This window comes from Strix aluco, chromosome 1 (genome assembly GCF_031877795.1).
Source record: "Strix aluco isolate bStrAlu1 chromosome 1, bStrAlu1.hap1, whole genome shotgun sequence".
Lineage (NCBI taxonomy): Eukaryota > Metazoa > Chordata > Aves > Strigiformes > Strigidae > Strix > Strix aluco.
In genome coordinates, this window is record NC_133931.1 from 47,693,646 (window position 1) to 47,706,658 (window position 13,013).

The following is a 13,013-nucleotide window of genomic DNA, read 5'->3' on the forward strand; positions in this document are numbered from 1 at the left end:
ACATTTGTGAAATAGCAGCTGCTTTCCTGCCATTTGATTCAGGCTTCTGCATTGCAAAGTCTAGAAACCGAAAGACAAATCTGACAATATGCTAATCTTACAATAAAAAAAAAAAAATGTGACTTCTGAACCCTTATCTGTTGAAGAGCTGACAGTGAAGTTCAGAGACGGTTGTCTAACCAGACAAAACGATAGAGAAAATATGCCTTCAAACAAGATCATAAATCTTGAACAGTGCAGGGGAACAAATGTAAAGGGAACGTTTTACCACTAACACCATTTAGTAGCCTCACTTTCTTTCTCTCCCCTCCACCCCTCCAGCCTCATCATACTTGCAAGGAAGGAGGATGTATCCTATCAAAGCAATAAGATAAATATAAGGGGGGTGGGGTGGGGGTGACAATATATGGGGTACTGAAATCAGACATTATTTCCATCAGATCCAGAGTGCGGGGGGAGAGCAGAGACACAAAACAAATGCTGTGCAACCTGAATACAACAGACTTATACCCCCCCCCCCGGCAACACACACACACTCACACACACAAAAAGTTTGCATATTGCACAGGGCGCTTGAAGATCATAAATCTATGCATGAGAAAGATGTAGTGGAAATTTTTGGGGGGATTAGAGTTTATTTTTGTCATCTCTGTGAGACAGCTACTCATTCATCCAGATCACAGCTAAGAAAAAAGCTGGTCACAGAAATTAGCAGTTTCAGCTCAGCAGCAAAGTCGCCAGCCTGTGAAGGCAGAGAGAAATTGACTAATTAGCAATGCGCACTAAAACTTGACGGTTCTTTATAGAGAGAGAGAAGAGAGAGGGAGAGCGAGAGGGAGGGAGGCAGAGGGGGGGGGCCCTCGCTTTTTCCCCTTCTTTCTTCCAAAGATGTTTGAAATCGCAGTCATTTACGCTCGACAATTTTTACAATAGCCTTGAGCCATAATTTTGCGAGTCTCTCCAGCATCCATCCCCCTGTATGGTCTCTCTCCACTGGCCATGCACGACCGTTTCTCTCCCCAACCGTGGATTTCCTATTACTCTCGTTACGACTCACTGAGCCCCAGGCCCAAGGATAATGATGTGTTGTTTCTTGGTAGCATAATTTGTCACACGTACATTTTTTCTTCTTCTTCTCTTGCAGAAAGCTCTGCGCTCTCTCTCTCTCCCTCTCTTTCTCTCTCTCTCCTTCTCTCTCTCGTACATTTTCTTGCTGTTGCTAATTCATGGTGATCAAATGATGTACGACAAAATAAATTGTAAAGAGTGACTGCTCCGAGTTGGGAACCAGAAGGTTTTTTTTTTTCTTTCTTTCTTTTCTCTCCCTCTTTTTTTTTTTTTTTTTTTTTTTGGAAGGAGCAAGCAAACCTTTAAAAAGGAAGGACAATTGATTTTTTGGGGGGGGAGCTTAAGTGAACCTTTACTTTGGCAGCTGGTTGTGGAGCAGGTAAGTTTCTGGCCTTGTGTCTAACCGTCTCTGTGCATTTTCTTGTGTCTCCTGATTTGTTTGTTGTTGGGGGAGAGGAAAGGGGTGTCTGTGTGTGCGGGTGTGTGTGCTGGAAGTGTGTGCGGGGGGGGGGGGGGCAGTTGTGTAACGAACGCGTTTGCAGAATAAACTCCGATTGCAAGAAATGGGCAAAACGAGGAAGAAAGAAGGGGAGGGAGAAAGAGGAGGAGTGTGTGTGTGTGTATGTGTGTGTGTGCATGTATGTATGTGTGTGTGTGCGGTGGGGAGGGGGGGGATTGACCGGGTCCACTTAAAGGGAGAGGCTCCGGGAGGTTTCTGTAGCCGGCGGCGGGGCGCGGAGCGGGGCTGAGCGGCGGCGGGGCAGGGGAAGCGGCTGGAGGGAGCCCCTCGCTGTGCCGATAAATGGGGCGGGGGGGAGGGGGGTGAAGGGAGGTAGAGGAAGCCCAGCGCTGCCGAGGAGCGACTGAGCGCGCTGCAATGGCAGGAGCAGGTCTCGGCGGGATCCCGCTGAGGAGGAGGAGGAGGAAGAGCGGCGGCGGTGCTCCGCGGGGCGGGATGCGGCCAGCGCGGCTCGGTGGCTGCGCAGCCCCCGCAGGTGCGGGCGCAGCTCGGGGGGGGGGGGGCTGACCCCCCGACACCTTCCCCCCCCCTCCCCAGCTTCCCGGGCCGGGTCGGTGTGGGGGGGGCGCGGAAGGGCCCGGCCGGTCCGAAGGGCCGCCGGGCAGGGCCCTGCTCCCCGCCGCCCCCCCCCGCGTCCTTCCCCCAACTTGAACTTCACGTAGTTACCGGAGTTACGGCAGCGGCGCCGTCTGCTGCGAGGAGAAGCGAGCCGGGCAGGACAGCAGCGGGCGGCCCCTCGCCGGGCCCGGGGCTGCCGCCTCCCCCCCCCTGCTCTTCCTCCGGGGTGCGAAGTATTGCAAACCCTCCCCCCACCCACCGCTGGAGCGGAGAAAGGGCAGGGGGGGCTCAACTTCAGTGCCGGCCGGGGCCACCGCCCCGGGCACGCCGCCCCCCCGGCCCCGGGGACGACGCGGGTCCCGGCGCCGCCGAGTTACCAAAGCGGGCGAGGGGGGGGCCGGGGGCTGGCGGCGGGCAGGGCGGCAGGGCTGCTCGCCTTCCCGGCAGAGTTTCAGACACTTGGTAGTTTCTCTCGGCATCTCGGAGTTGCGAGGGGGGGGGAGCTTATATTGTGTGTGATTGATTGCTTGGGTGGTTGGCGGGTGGTTGTTTTTTATTTTTTTTGGGGGGGGGCGCTCAGCTTTGAAAACGTCCCCGGCTTCCTCGCTCCTCCCCTAGAGAGCAGCCTGGTTTGCACCGAGGAGGAAGGGGTGGTGGGCGTGCGTGTGTATGAGGGGGGGGAAGAGGAGAGGGGGGAGGCCAAAAAATTCAACCTCCTCCAGCCCTCCCAAGTTGCGGCCCCTCCGAGCGAGCCGGTCCGTGGCCGGGGCGGGGGGGCGGCTCGGCGGGCAGAGGGGAGCCCGTCCCCCGGCTGCTCCCCCCGCCAGCCGTGCGCACACGGCCGGGATGCGCCCTCCGGGCCTCTAAAGCTCTGTGTTTATTGTTGTGTCGTCCCGTGTGTCCCCCCCCCCACCCCGCTCTCCTCCCCACCCCTCTGCCCAGGTTGGAGGAGGGTTTAAAAGGCAGGTGTGTCGGAGGCCGCTCGCCATGTCCAGATCCGGGGACAGGACCTCCACCTTCGACCCCAGCCACAGCGACAACCTGCTGCACGGCCTCAACCTGCTGTGGAGGAAGCAGCTCTTCTGCGACGTGACCCTGACGGCTCAGGGCCAGCAGTTCCACTGCCACAAGGCCGTGCTGGCCTCCTGCTCCCAGTACTTCCGATCCCTCTTCTCCAGCGGCGGCGGGAGCGGCGGGCACCCCCACGCCCTGGGGCTGGGGCCCGGCGCCCAGGACGGGCTGGGGGGGCCGCCGAAGGAGCCGCCGCCACCGCAGCCGCAGGAGGAGCCCGGCACCCCGTCCTCCTCCCCGGAGGACAAGCTGCTGGCCAGCCCGCGGGCCATCAACAACCTGGTGCTGCAGGGCTGCTCGTCCATCGGGCTGCGGCTGGTGCTGGAGTACCTGTACACGGCCAACGTGACCCTCTCGCTGGACACGGTGGAGGAGGTGCTGTCGGTCAGCAAGATCCTGCACATCCCGCAGGTCACCAAGCTGTGCGTGCAGTTCCTCAACGACCAGATCTCGGTGCAGAACTACAAGCAGGTGTGCAAGATCGCCGCCCTGCACGGCCTGGAGGAGACCAAGAAGCTGGCCAACAAGTACCTGGTGGAGGACGTGCTGCTGCTCAACTTCGAGGAGATGCGCGCCCTGCTCGACTCGCTGCCCCCCCCCGTCGAGTCGGAGCTGGCGCTCTTCCAGATGTCCGTGCTCTGGCTGGAGCACGACCGGGAGACCCGCATGCAGTACGCCCCGGACCTGATGAAGCGCCTCCGCTTCGCCCTCATCCCGGCGCCGGAGCTGGTGGAGCGGGTCCAGTCGGTGGATTTCATGCGCACCGACCCCGTCTGCCAGAAGCTGCTGCTGGACGCCATGAACTACCACCTGATGCCCTTCAGGCAGCACTGCCGGCAGAGCCTGGCCAGCAGGTGAGGGGGGCGGGGGGGGCTGCCCTTACGGTCGGCCCCTCGGCCGAGGCAGCGGGCAGACCCCGCGGGGCGCGGGGCCGAGGCGGCGGGCGGGGACCCCGCGGGGGCCGGGCCGGGCTCCCTCCGGCGGGGCGGGGGGCGGCGCGGCGGCCGCGGCCCGGGCGGCGGCTGAAGGGCGGCGGCGGGGCCGAGCCGCCCGCCCCCGGCACCGCCAAACTTTCCGTCCCCTCCCCTCCCCTCCTCTCGGCCCGGCCGCTGCGGCCGGGGGCGGGCGGTTGGCGCCCGGCAGCGCCCCTCTGGCCGGAGCCCCGGCGGGGCGGCGGCGGGGCGGAGGCCGCGGCCGAGGGCGGGAGGCCTCCCCGGGGCGGTCGGCGGGGCGAGCGGCCGCGGGTCCCGCCCGCGGCAGGCGTCGGTCCCGCGGCCGTGGCCCTGCGCGGAGACGGTGCCCGCCCCGCTCCCGGCCTCCCCGGCGTGTCGGCGGCGGTCGCGGCTCCCGCAGCCGTCGTACGCGGTCCGTGGGGCCGGGGGGTGAACGTGAGGCTTCGCCGTGCGAGTGGGAGCCCGCGCCTCGGGAACCTGTTGTAATTATTTATTACAGGCCATCTTTATTTATTCCACCCACCCCCCCCCCCCGACATGTTACTCCTTAACGAGGAGTTGCATCTTCGGGGCGTTTTAAGCTCTAATAGCCAAGTCCTAAGGCTAATCAATTATTTTCATAAATAACCGCATTATTCCTGTGCACCCTGGTATTGCTGGTGTCCAGGCGGTGTCCGTGTTGTGCGTGGAAACTTGTGACTTCATAGTCCTTACGTCTATGACATGTCAGTTATTTTCATTTAATAAGGTAATGAATCATGATGTCAAACATCGACAATATGAGGTTGGTGTTAGGAACTGAAGGCACAGCATGTAGTTTAATGAGCAGTAAATATACCCAAAATGAAGGAGTTGTTTATCCTTCTAAAATATGTTTATACTTGATCTCACTCAAAAATGGAAAGATAATACCATCTTTAAGTACAGTGGCACAGTAGCACAGAAATCAAAGCACACTTTGTATTATTCGGCTTTTTAACTAATAGGTGAATATCATTAATGACTTAGCAGCAAGAAAAACTAGTACATTGTTAAATATTTTAGATAATACACTCCGTTAGCATTAACGCAGAGGATTCTTTATATCCTCATGTAATAGGTACCCCAATGATTTAACTTTGGAAATGCTGTGCCTTCTTTTATTATTTCTGGCTAGCTTGCTCTGTTAGTGTTTTGTCGTGCTTATCACCTTGCTGTCTAACTGATTCTCACTCCGAAATCCTACAGTAAAAAACAAATACCAGCATTTTGCAGTGTAAAGTACTTTTGAGACGCCGCTGTTGTTGCTGGTGCATACCCTTTGCATTTCAATATTCAAAACTGTTGACTTTCAAAAATGCAAAACCCACCACCTCCTCCTCAGTCGAGATTCTGCACGCCGCCTGGGGCATGCCAGGGCTCGTGTCCTGGTGGATTGCTGAGATACCAGCCGGCTTGGTTCAGTGAAGATACCTTCCAGCTTCACTGGTCCATGTCATTTGAAGGATATGTAGCGGTGTTCTGACCACTGAATGCTTACAAGTGTCATGGATGCTGCAAGAATCTGATACTCCTGGTGCTGGAAGCTGGCTTTCCCTGTAAGCAGGAGCGTACACAAAAGGATCGCACTTTAAGTAGACCTAGATTAGATTCTAAATTGCGCTTAGTTAACGACTTGTGGGGGACTCCAAATATGACAAATACCATGTTTTTTGTTTGTAGTAGGTCTGCACGTCTGTGCAGACAGTGGTATTTCAGAGACCCTTAACCGTAGCGGGTGGAAACGTACCGTCACCTTCTCAACTTTATCGTGTGTTTAATGACAGCATTTGGGTTCTTTGGTGGCGGTGAAATCGGAGCAAAAGCATTTAGATTTCTCTTATTTGTAAACAGGCATTAGAACTTACTCAAAACATTATAATGCTGGAGATGTTGAAACGCTCTGTGATACAGAATGCAATTGGTATATTTTCATTTTTGGTCTTGGATAATATTCCTGGGAATTCATAAAGGTCACGAAGGCCCATCTTTGAATCTTAATCACTTTAAGATTTCATCAGTCTGCCTAAGTGTACAAATGCCATCTTAAACATGAATGAAGAAACAAAAGAAACGTGCCCAAGACTATAGACATTTCCAGATTTGTCCTTCCTGTTAGTCACAGTTTCTCTAAAGTTGCAATTTTAACAGGTCTGGCATTCATTCAGTAGAATTTTTTTAAGGGAGAAAATCTGCAAAGTGTTCCTTAAGTTACTAATTTGCAGAAGGGAATCTTAAAAGTAACTAGCAGTGAAGTATGTGTGCAAATAGATAAAAATTATTACACAGAAAAGGACTTTAAAACTTTGATTACCTTTTCTGTGAGCAGTGGTGACCTCAGTAATTTGGAATTTAAAGTTTAATGAAAGGTCATTCACAACAGGTTCATACGTCTTTAGAAAGAGATTAACTGTTCCTCTTGTGCAATATAATACAAACTGCACAGTACTGTATGGGTTGGTGAGAAATACAAGCAGCACAGTGCCATAGCCACCTTCTTACTGCATACTGAAGAAGCTAGGAGAATTGCAATCAGAATTAGCACTTGCCAATAACTTTTCTGCATTTTTAAAAGAACATATTTTTTTTGTAACACGCTACTTAAAAAAAAAAAAAAAGGTGTGTACACATATGTACGTACATATCCATATGCACACTAGCACTTTGGAATTGGGGATACTTATATTTCTTAAACAAAGCGATTCTAATGGGATGCTCGAAATGTGGTGATTCTCCTGTGAAATGTAACTGTAAAAATAACACCGGTTGTTTCTTTAAGCTTATTCTTTATGTGGTAAGTCACAGGTGCTCGCTTTTTGGACAAATGTAAGTTTTTGCTGTTGTCAGGGCTGGAGGAAAGCATTTTTGGATCATGAGAGCCAGTCTGTGCACTATGAGCAGAGTTATTTATAAAGTTTGTGCTACAAATGCAGATCCTGCAGCACAGGTGATTCTTGGGCTAGTAGGTACCTAGCTTGTCTTTTGTGCTGCAGTAAAAAACACTGCTTACCTGCAGGGAGAGCAAACTTTTTTTTTTCATGAAATTTCCTGAGAGAAGGTAACACTTGAATGCCCTCATGCATTTTTGTAAAATGATTTTTCAAAGTATAGCAACTAAATGATCATCATTTAAAAAATGGAGGAATGACGTTCCTGACTTGTAAACCTGCTGTGCACTCTGAGGCTTAGGACTTTACCACAGGGGGTGGGTGTTTTGGCTCTGATCTGGCATTTAATCAGGCGCTCAACTAAGCAAAGTTAATAATTCTGTTGACTTCGATCTCCCTTTTCCAGGTTAATGCTGGAGCTTTCTGGCCTCTGTGATCCCCACCTACAGTTGGGCTTCAGCACACAAGCCGCTATTAAAGACTCTTGAGGCACAGTCAATTTTGACATCAGTAGGAAAAATCCAAGTTGATTTCAGCATGGAGCGGGTTGAGCCTGTTATGGTGACCCGGAATGTTAGGCTTAAATGATGTTTGTTTGTCCCTGAGAGACACAGGTAAATCTGTGCTGTGTCATGTTTTCTGTAGTTCTGGGAAGAAAATGCATTTGGATAGAGGAATGTTTGTCTTCCCATTATTTATTTGACTCTCAGGACTTCACTTAAAATATTGAATTGACTAAAATGTCTCTGTGCTTTATTATGTGATACAATATATTTTATAATACACAGTGTGTGTTTTCAATTTTTAAAAAGTTCTGGGTTAGAGCATTTCCATGTTGCTGGCAAGAATTTCGCTTTTAAAGATGAGTGAGCTAGTGAGAATTACTATTGCTTCCATGTTTACTTGCAACAATGAAAATGGTTAAAAACACATCACAGCTATGAAACACCTAGCTTTTAACTTTAATTTTGCTCATGCACAATATAGCTGTAGATAGAGAATGGAGCATTATAGAAAAAACATTTAAATATTTAAATTATGGGGCTTATTATTAAATGTTTTACCAAAATATTGTCGCCTTTTTATAGAAGATTGCCATGATTTTGTGGTCTCACTTGCCTGTAACTATTTACAGTGACTTCTGTTCCAGACAGACGTGAGAAGGTAGGCTGGGTGGGAAACGGCCTGAGAGTTGTTTGTTGGCTGCAGGACACACGCAGCTTCTCTCGACATCAGTGGGCGTTTGGGCTGGTCAGCTCCTTCCCGGATTTGCAGGCAGAGTAGCGGTTAGATGTCTCTGCAGCTGCATCAGGTACCTGAAGGCAGAGGGGAGTGAGGAGAGTAAAGCTGGGAAAGAGGGCAAAAAACACAGAAAAAGAAGGGAATTGAGATACCCCAGGGGAGAAACAGGACATAGGCAGCGGAAGCAAGGAAGTACAAATGAGTGAAAAGGGGACAGAAGAACAGTTTTGGAGGGAGAAAAGTGAAAGAGTAGGATACCAGACAGAAAAGGAGACAAGCAAAACAAAAAAGACCCCGACAGATAAAAAGAAGAGAGGGAATGAAACAAAAGGAAAAAATCTAATTCTTGGCAGAAACAGCATCTGTTGTCAATAACAACTGAGTATTTCAGTTTCTGGAAAAGCTATTTCAGATGTGGGGGAGGAAAAATGGACAGGGATCAACCAACTGACCTGAGATGGGAAAAGTCATAGGCAGGAAATACGGAACTGAAGAGTAAAAGAGAAAGGAGGAAAATAAAAAGACAAAGAGATAAGAAGGCTAAGCCTGACTGTGCTGTTTTCTGGGCTCAACAAAGTCCCAGCATGTACAGACCCAGCTGTTTTTCTATACTTTTGTTCCCTGGACTGTTAGACCTTGGGGAGATTAGAAGTGCTAATTCTGGTCCTGCTGAAGCTAATTGTAGAGGTTTTTATTTATGTTTAATTTCAGCAGGGAGAGGGTGTCATCCAGACTGTTTGGTGTTAGTTAATATTAGTGAAAGTGACAGCAAATTAAACAGTGACAGGTGATGAAGATTATATGACCAGTTTCACTCAGTAGGAAGGTGGTGACTGTTGATGAAGAAGGAAAATTAGATGCTAGTATTTATGTGGAAGACATACATACCTCGTCTGTTTTACTTTCTACAGAGGAGATTAAAAACTTGATGAAACTGCTTGCATCCCTTGGCAATTAAATAATTTCCTTCTTGAATACACTATTTGTCTACAAGTCTCACAGACTGTAGTTCAATTTGACTTCTTTTTCTACTAAGATTTTTGTAGGATCTCAGTAGGGCATGCTTGGTGGTTGTAAAAAAATTGCTTGTTTTTTCACTGAAATACCTTGTTGTGTGTTCTAGTAACAGCCACCTGCCTGTCCCTTTGTGATCCTGACACCAGTATTTGGATTTTTAACTAACATTCATACTCATGGTTAATGGTAAACAAGAAATATTTCAGACCCCAAATTAATGTCCAGATAAAAAACATACCTTAGAATGTATGTGAATTACTAACATTTGCATTACAGTGTGGGTGAAGTGAATGTGAGGCTCCGGTTTATTTTAGTGGGTTTTGGATCAGGTCTTATGTGCCTGAATTAATATCAGGAAATTGTACTTGTGCCAGGACTCTCTCAGCTGAGCTGCAGAAGGGAGACTGACACATTAGAGGCTGTGGGGAAGTGAACCAGAGACCTGTAGTCAGTTTAATCCTAGTTAGTCTCACCTACTTGCCTTACTTGCCTTATGTGCGTTCATTTGCCTTTGGAGACAGGCTAGTGCTGAAGCATAAGTGGAGAGATGTCGAGTGTGCAAGTGGGAGGGAGGCCTGGAGCTCACTTTACAGTCAGAGGCAACACCCTTGTCCTAAAAGGACTGCTGTGGGTCAGGACCGTCCTTGGGAGGTTTCCTAAAGACACGTATGTCCTGGCTGGTAAAATCCTTGAAAGCTGTGGTGGCATAGGTAGTAGCCAGTTTCTTGGCCCAGGTATAGTACTCATTAGGAGAAACATGATTTATGAAGCGCATTTAATGGCCTTTCTTATGGGTAACTGTCCTTCCAACAGCTGTAGATGAGGAAAGGCTGCCAAATACCATGTGCAGGTATTGCCCCCCCCTGCCAGCCAGTGTCCTGGTCAGAGGATACCAGTGTTGGGATAGTCTCCTTTGTGAACTGCCAGCCCCTCCTGATTTATGTCCTTAGGTGACACGTAGTCCCAATACCTCCAGCTCCTTCCCCACCTCCTACCCTCTCTTGTTTCAGAACTTCATTTTCTCAAAATCCCCTACTTCAAAGCCTTTTGAACATCCAAACTACTCATTCTCCCTTACCAGTCTGCCTCATAGGCTCCTCCTTGCTCCCAGGCCACAGCCAAATAGGGCTCTTCCCCAGATCCAACCTACCTGGAGCTTCACTTCCGCCTGTCCCTTCTCTTGGATCCTCTGCTGCCATGGCCCCTGTCCCCTCAGTGCCCTTTCCACCAGACTCCCTGCCGCTCACACACCAGTGCCAACTGCTCCAGACCTCTCAGCTTGGATCTCCAGGGCTGCTGCAGCTGGTTGGGCTGTGCTGCTCCTTGGCTTTCCATCACCCTGCCCCTTTTAACACTTGAAGCAGCTTCAAGTATCTGCATCTTCAAACTCTTTTTCCAAGGGGGGAAATCCTCCCCTGGATTTCAAGCCATCTTGTTCTAGAGGGAAAATTAAGTTAAAAAAACCAACCCTACTAAGCCACTCACACTGAGGGCAAAGTGCCTGGGGAAATAGGAATTTCTTCCTCAAATGCTGTACTTGAGAGAAAATGCCCCTTTCTACCACCTGCAACAGTCTTTACAAATCCAACAGGATTTTCGAATCCTGTAGGTCCCTAAAAGAATGGACCTGTCTCCCATGAGGTCCTGTGCTGTTCTTGTCCATGCTTTGGCAACACAATCCAGGACTGTCCTGTCAGGGACAATCTAAGTAACAGGTGGTGCAGAGCCTCCTACATCAGGAAGTTCCCTCTCAAACAAAGTCCTCCTGGTGTGATTGCTACTTCGGGTCTACTTGGAGTGCTGTAGGATCATGGTGAGCATCAAACACACCTGTCCTGACTGCTTGTGTGTCCTATCCAAGGCTTTTCTCTTCACTCTTTACCTGATGTGCATCCTCTTCACATGGAGAGAGGAGATAGAAAGGAGAGGGTCTTTGAAGGCACATTGTGGCCTGGGGACACTATAGTTTTTTCCTTATAGCAGAAGAATAAGGAGGTTCTGAGTCTGTAACTGCTGAGCAGTAAATGGAACAGAGCTGCGACGGTGTAATTGCTTGGATTTGTACTTGAAGAGAAAGTACAGTGAGCCTTGGGGGCAAGGGGAGCGAGAAGAGCAAGTGTAGAACACAAAATAAACAGAAAATAGTTTGCCAGGAAAAAAGCTTTGGTTCTGTTAAACACCCGTTACGGAAAAAATCCTCATAATCTGTAAAAACACTGTTTTATCTTTTCAAACAACTCCTGTGTTTCAAAAATCAGAGCAGTTACATAAATCACAGCAAGTTTGTTATTATCCTTTGCAAAGTATGGCCTGAAAAGATTGAACAGGGAAGTTAATAGGAATCCTGAATGAAAGTTTTGAGACGGACTTCACTGCTCTGTAAACATCTCTGATGTTGATTTTGTTGAAGCGGATCCTGTCTGGTATTACAGGTTTACCAAAGGACCATCTAAAGAAATTAAAGAATATGGGAAGTTGAAATCCATTACTAGATACTTCCTGGCATAATTTTTCATATTTGCTGCCTCCCTGAAATTTTCTTTAAAGACTGTCATGCCTTGTACTTAGTAGTCAACACTTCTTGCTGTGTTCTTGGAAAGCAGACAATAAACTTTGAGCAAATATTATCAGCTGCCAAGTTCAATGGAAGCAGACAGTTTGCAATGAAGCTGGAAGTAAATAGAAGTTGATGCCACAGTTGCTTCTTCCTGCCTTCCCTGACTGCCGCCTCCTTTCAGAAAAAAAAAACCAAAAAACAAAACAGTGGAAAAGGTAACCAGTCATAGCTTGGGTGAAACAACAGCATGTTGTGTTTCTTCTTCTTGGTTTCCTAAGGAAAAGGAGCCTCAGCTGGGGAGAACACAGCCTCTGATGCAGAGACCTCCTGTCAGCATGGACATCTGATATAGAATCAAACAAAAAAAGGACCTTCTTGACTTTTCAGTCTGAAAATCAAAAAGAAGAGTTGATTGACATTTCCTAGGGGAAAAAGGAGGATTTGACCACTCTGAAGCATTCTATAGCATTCTATAAACATTTCCATTTTACCACCTCTGTCTAAAACAACAACAAGAAAAAATGAGGTGGGGGAGGGAAAGCAAATTGCAAAAGCATCTAATCTTGACATTTTCTTTAATTTTATTTTTAAAAGTGTTCAGGATCAAGATATTTCTTTAAGGCTTTTCAGAACAGTATGGAAAACCAGTTATTTGCATAGTTTTGCCAATAAGATTCATGACATGAGGTTTTGTGATTCATTGATCAATATAAACTGCCTAGTAAAATTCCTTTGATTCACATCCCTTACAGTGCTTCAGATAAACACTGTGTGGCTTGTAAGGATATCTTTAGCATGCAGATCTCACTGAATATAAAGACTTGTATTCAAATCATCTATTTTTGTAGATATTGTCACTATAGAAGTACTATTTATGATCTCACATAGGCAACACATCTACTAAAGCCTGTGTCAAGTTATAAGGAACAACAGTGTTGTGTACGAATACAGCAACCTTGGCAGGACTCTGTATGGGAAAGCTACTGAGCGTCTTTCTGGGGAACTGTACCAGTCTTGTGTCAACATGAAGAATAAGCTGGTAATACAGGGAGACAAAGATGAGAAGGACATTCCTGTGTGTTCCTCCCAGAGGAACACTGGTGGTAGATGTCACTCTTTCA

General features: G+C 48.6%; 1 protein-coding gene and 1 long non-coding RNA gene across 2 annotated transcripts in view; one reads left to right on the forward strand and one right to left on the reverse strand.

The window, feature by feature from the left end:
• Positions 1 to 607: 607 nt before the first annotated feature.
• Positions 608 to 3,035, reverse strand: LOC141921434 (uncharacterized). The gene is made up of 2 exons (XR_012622690.1): positions 2,255 to 3,035; positions 608 to 742 (listed from the first exon to the last, which is right to left on the reverse strand). It is a non-coding gene; the product is annotated as an uncharacterized LOC141921434 (long non-coding RNA).
• The window catches only part of KLHL14 (kelch like family member 14), a 63,541-nt gene continuing 53,098 nt past the window's right edge, over positions 2,571 to 13,013 (forward strand). Inside the window, exons 1-2 of the mRNA XM_074820125.1 lie at positions 2,571 to 2,608; positions 3,089 to 4,071. Of these exons, the coding sequence (XP_074676226.1) occupies positions 3,134 to 4,071 (938 nt within the window). The 5' untranslated portion in view covers positions 2,571 to 2,608; positions 3,089 to 3,133. The remainder of the gene's footprint in view (positions 2,609 to 3,088; positions 4,072 to 13,013) is intronic.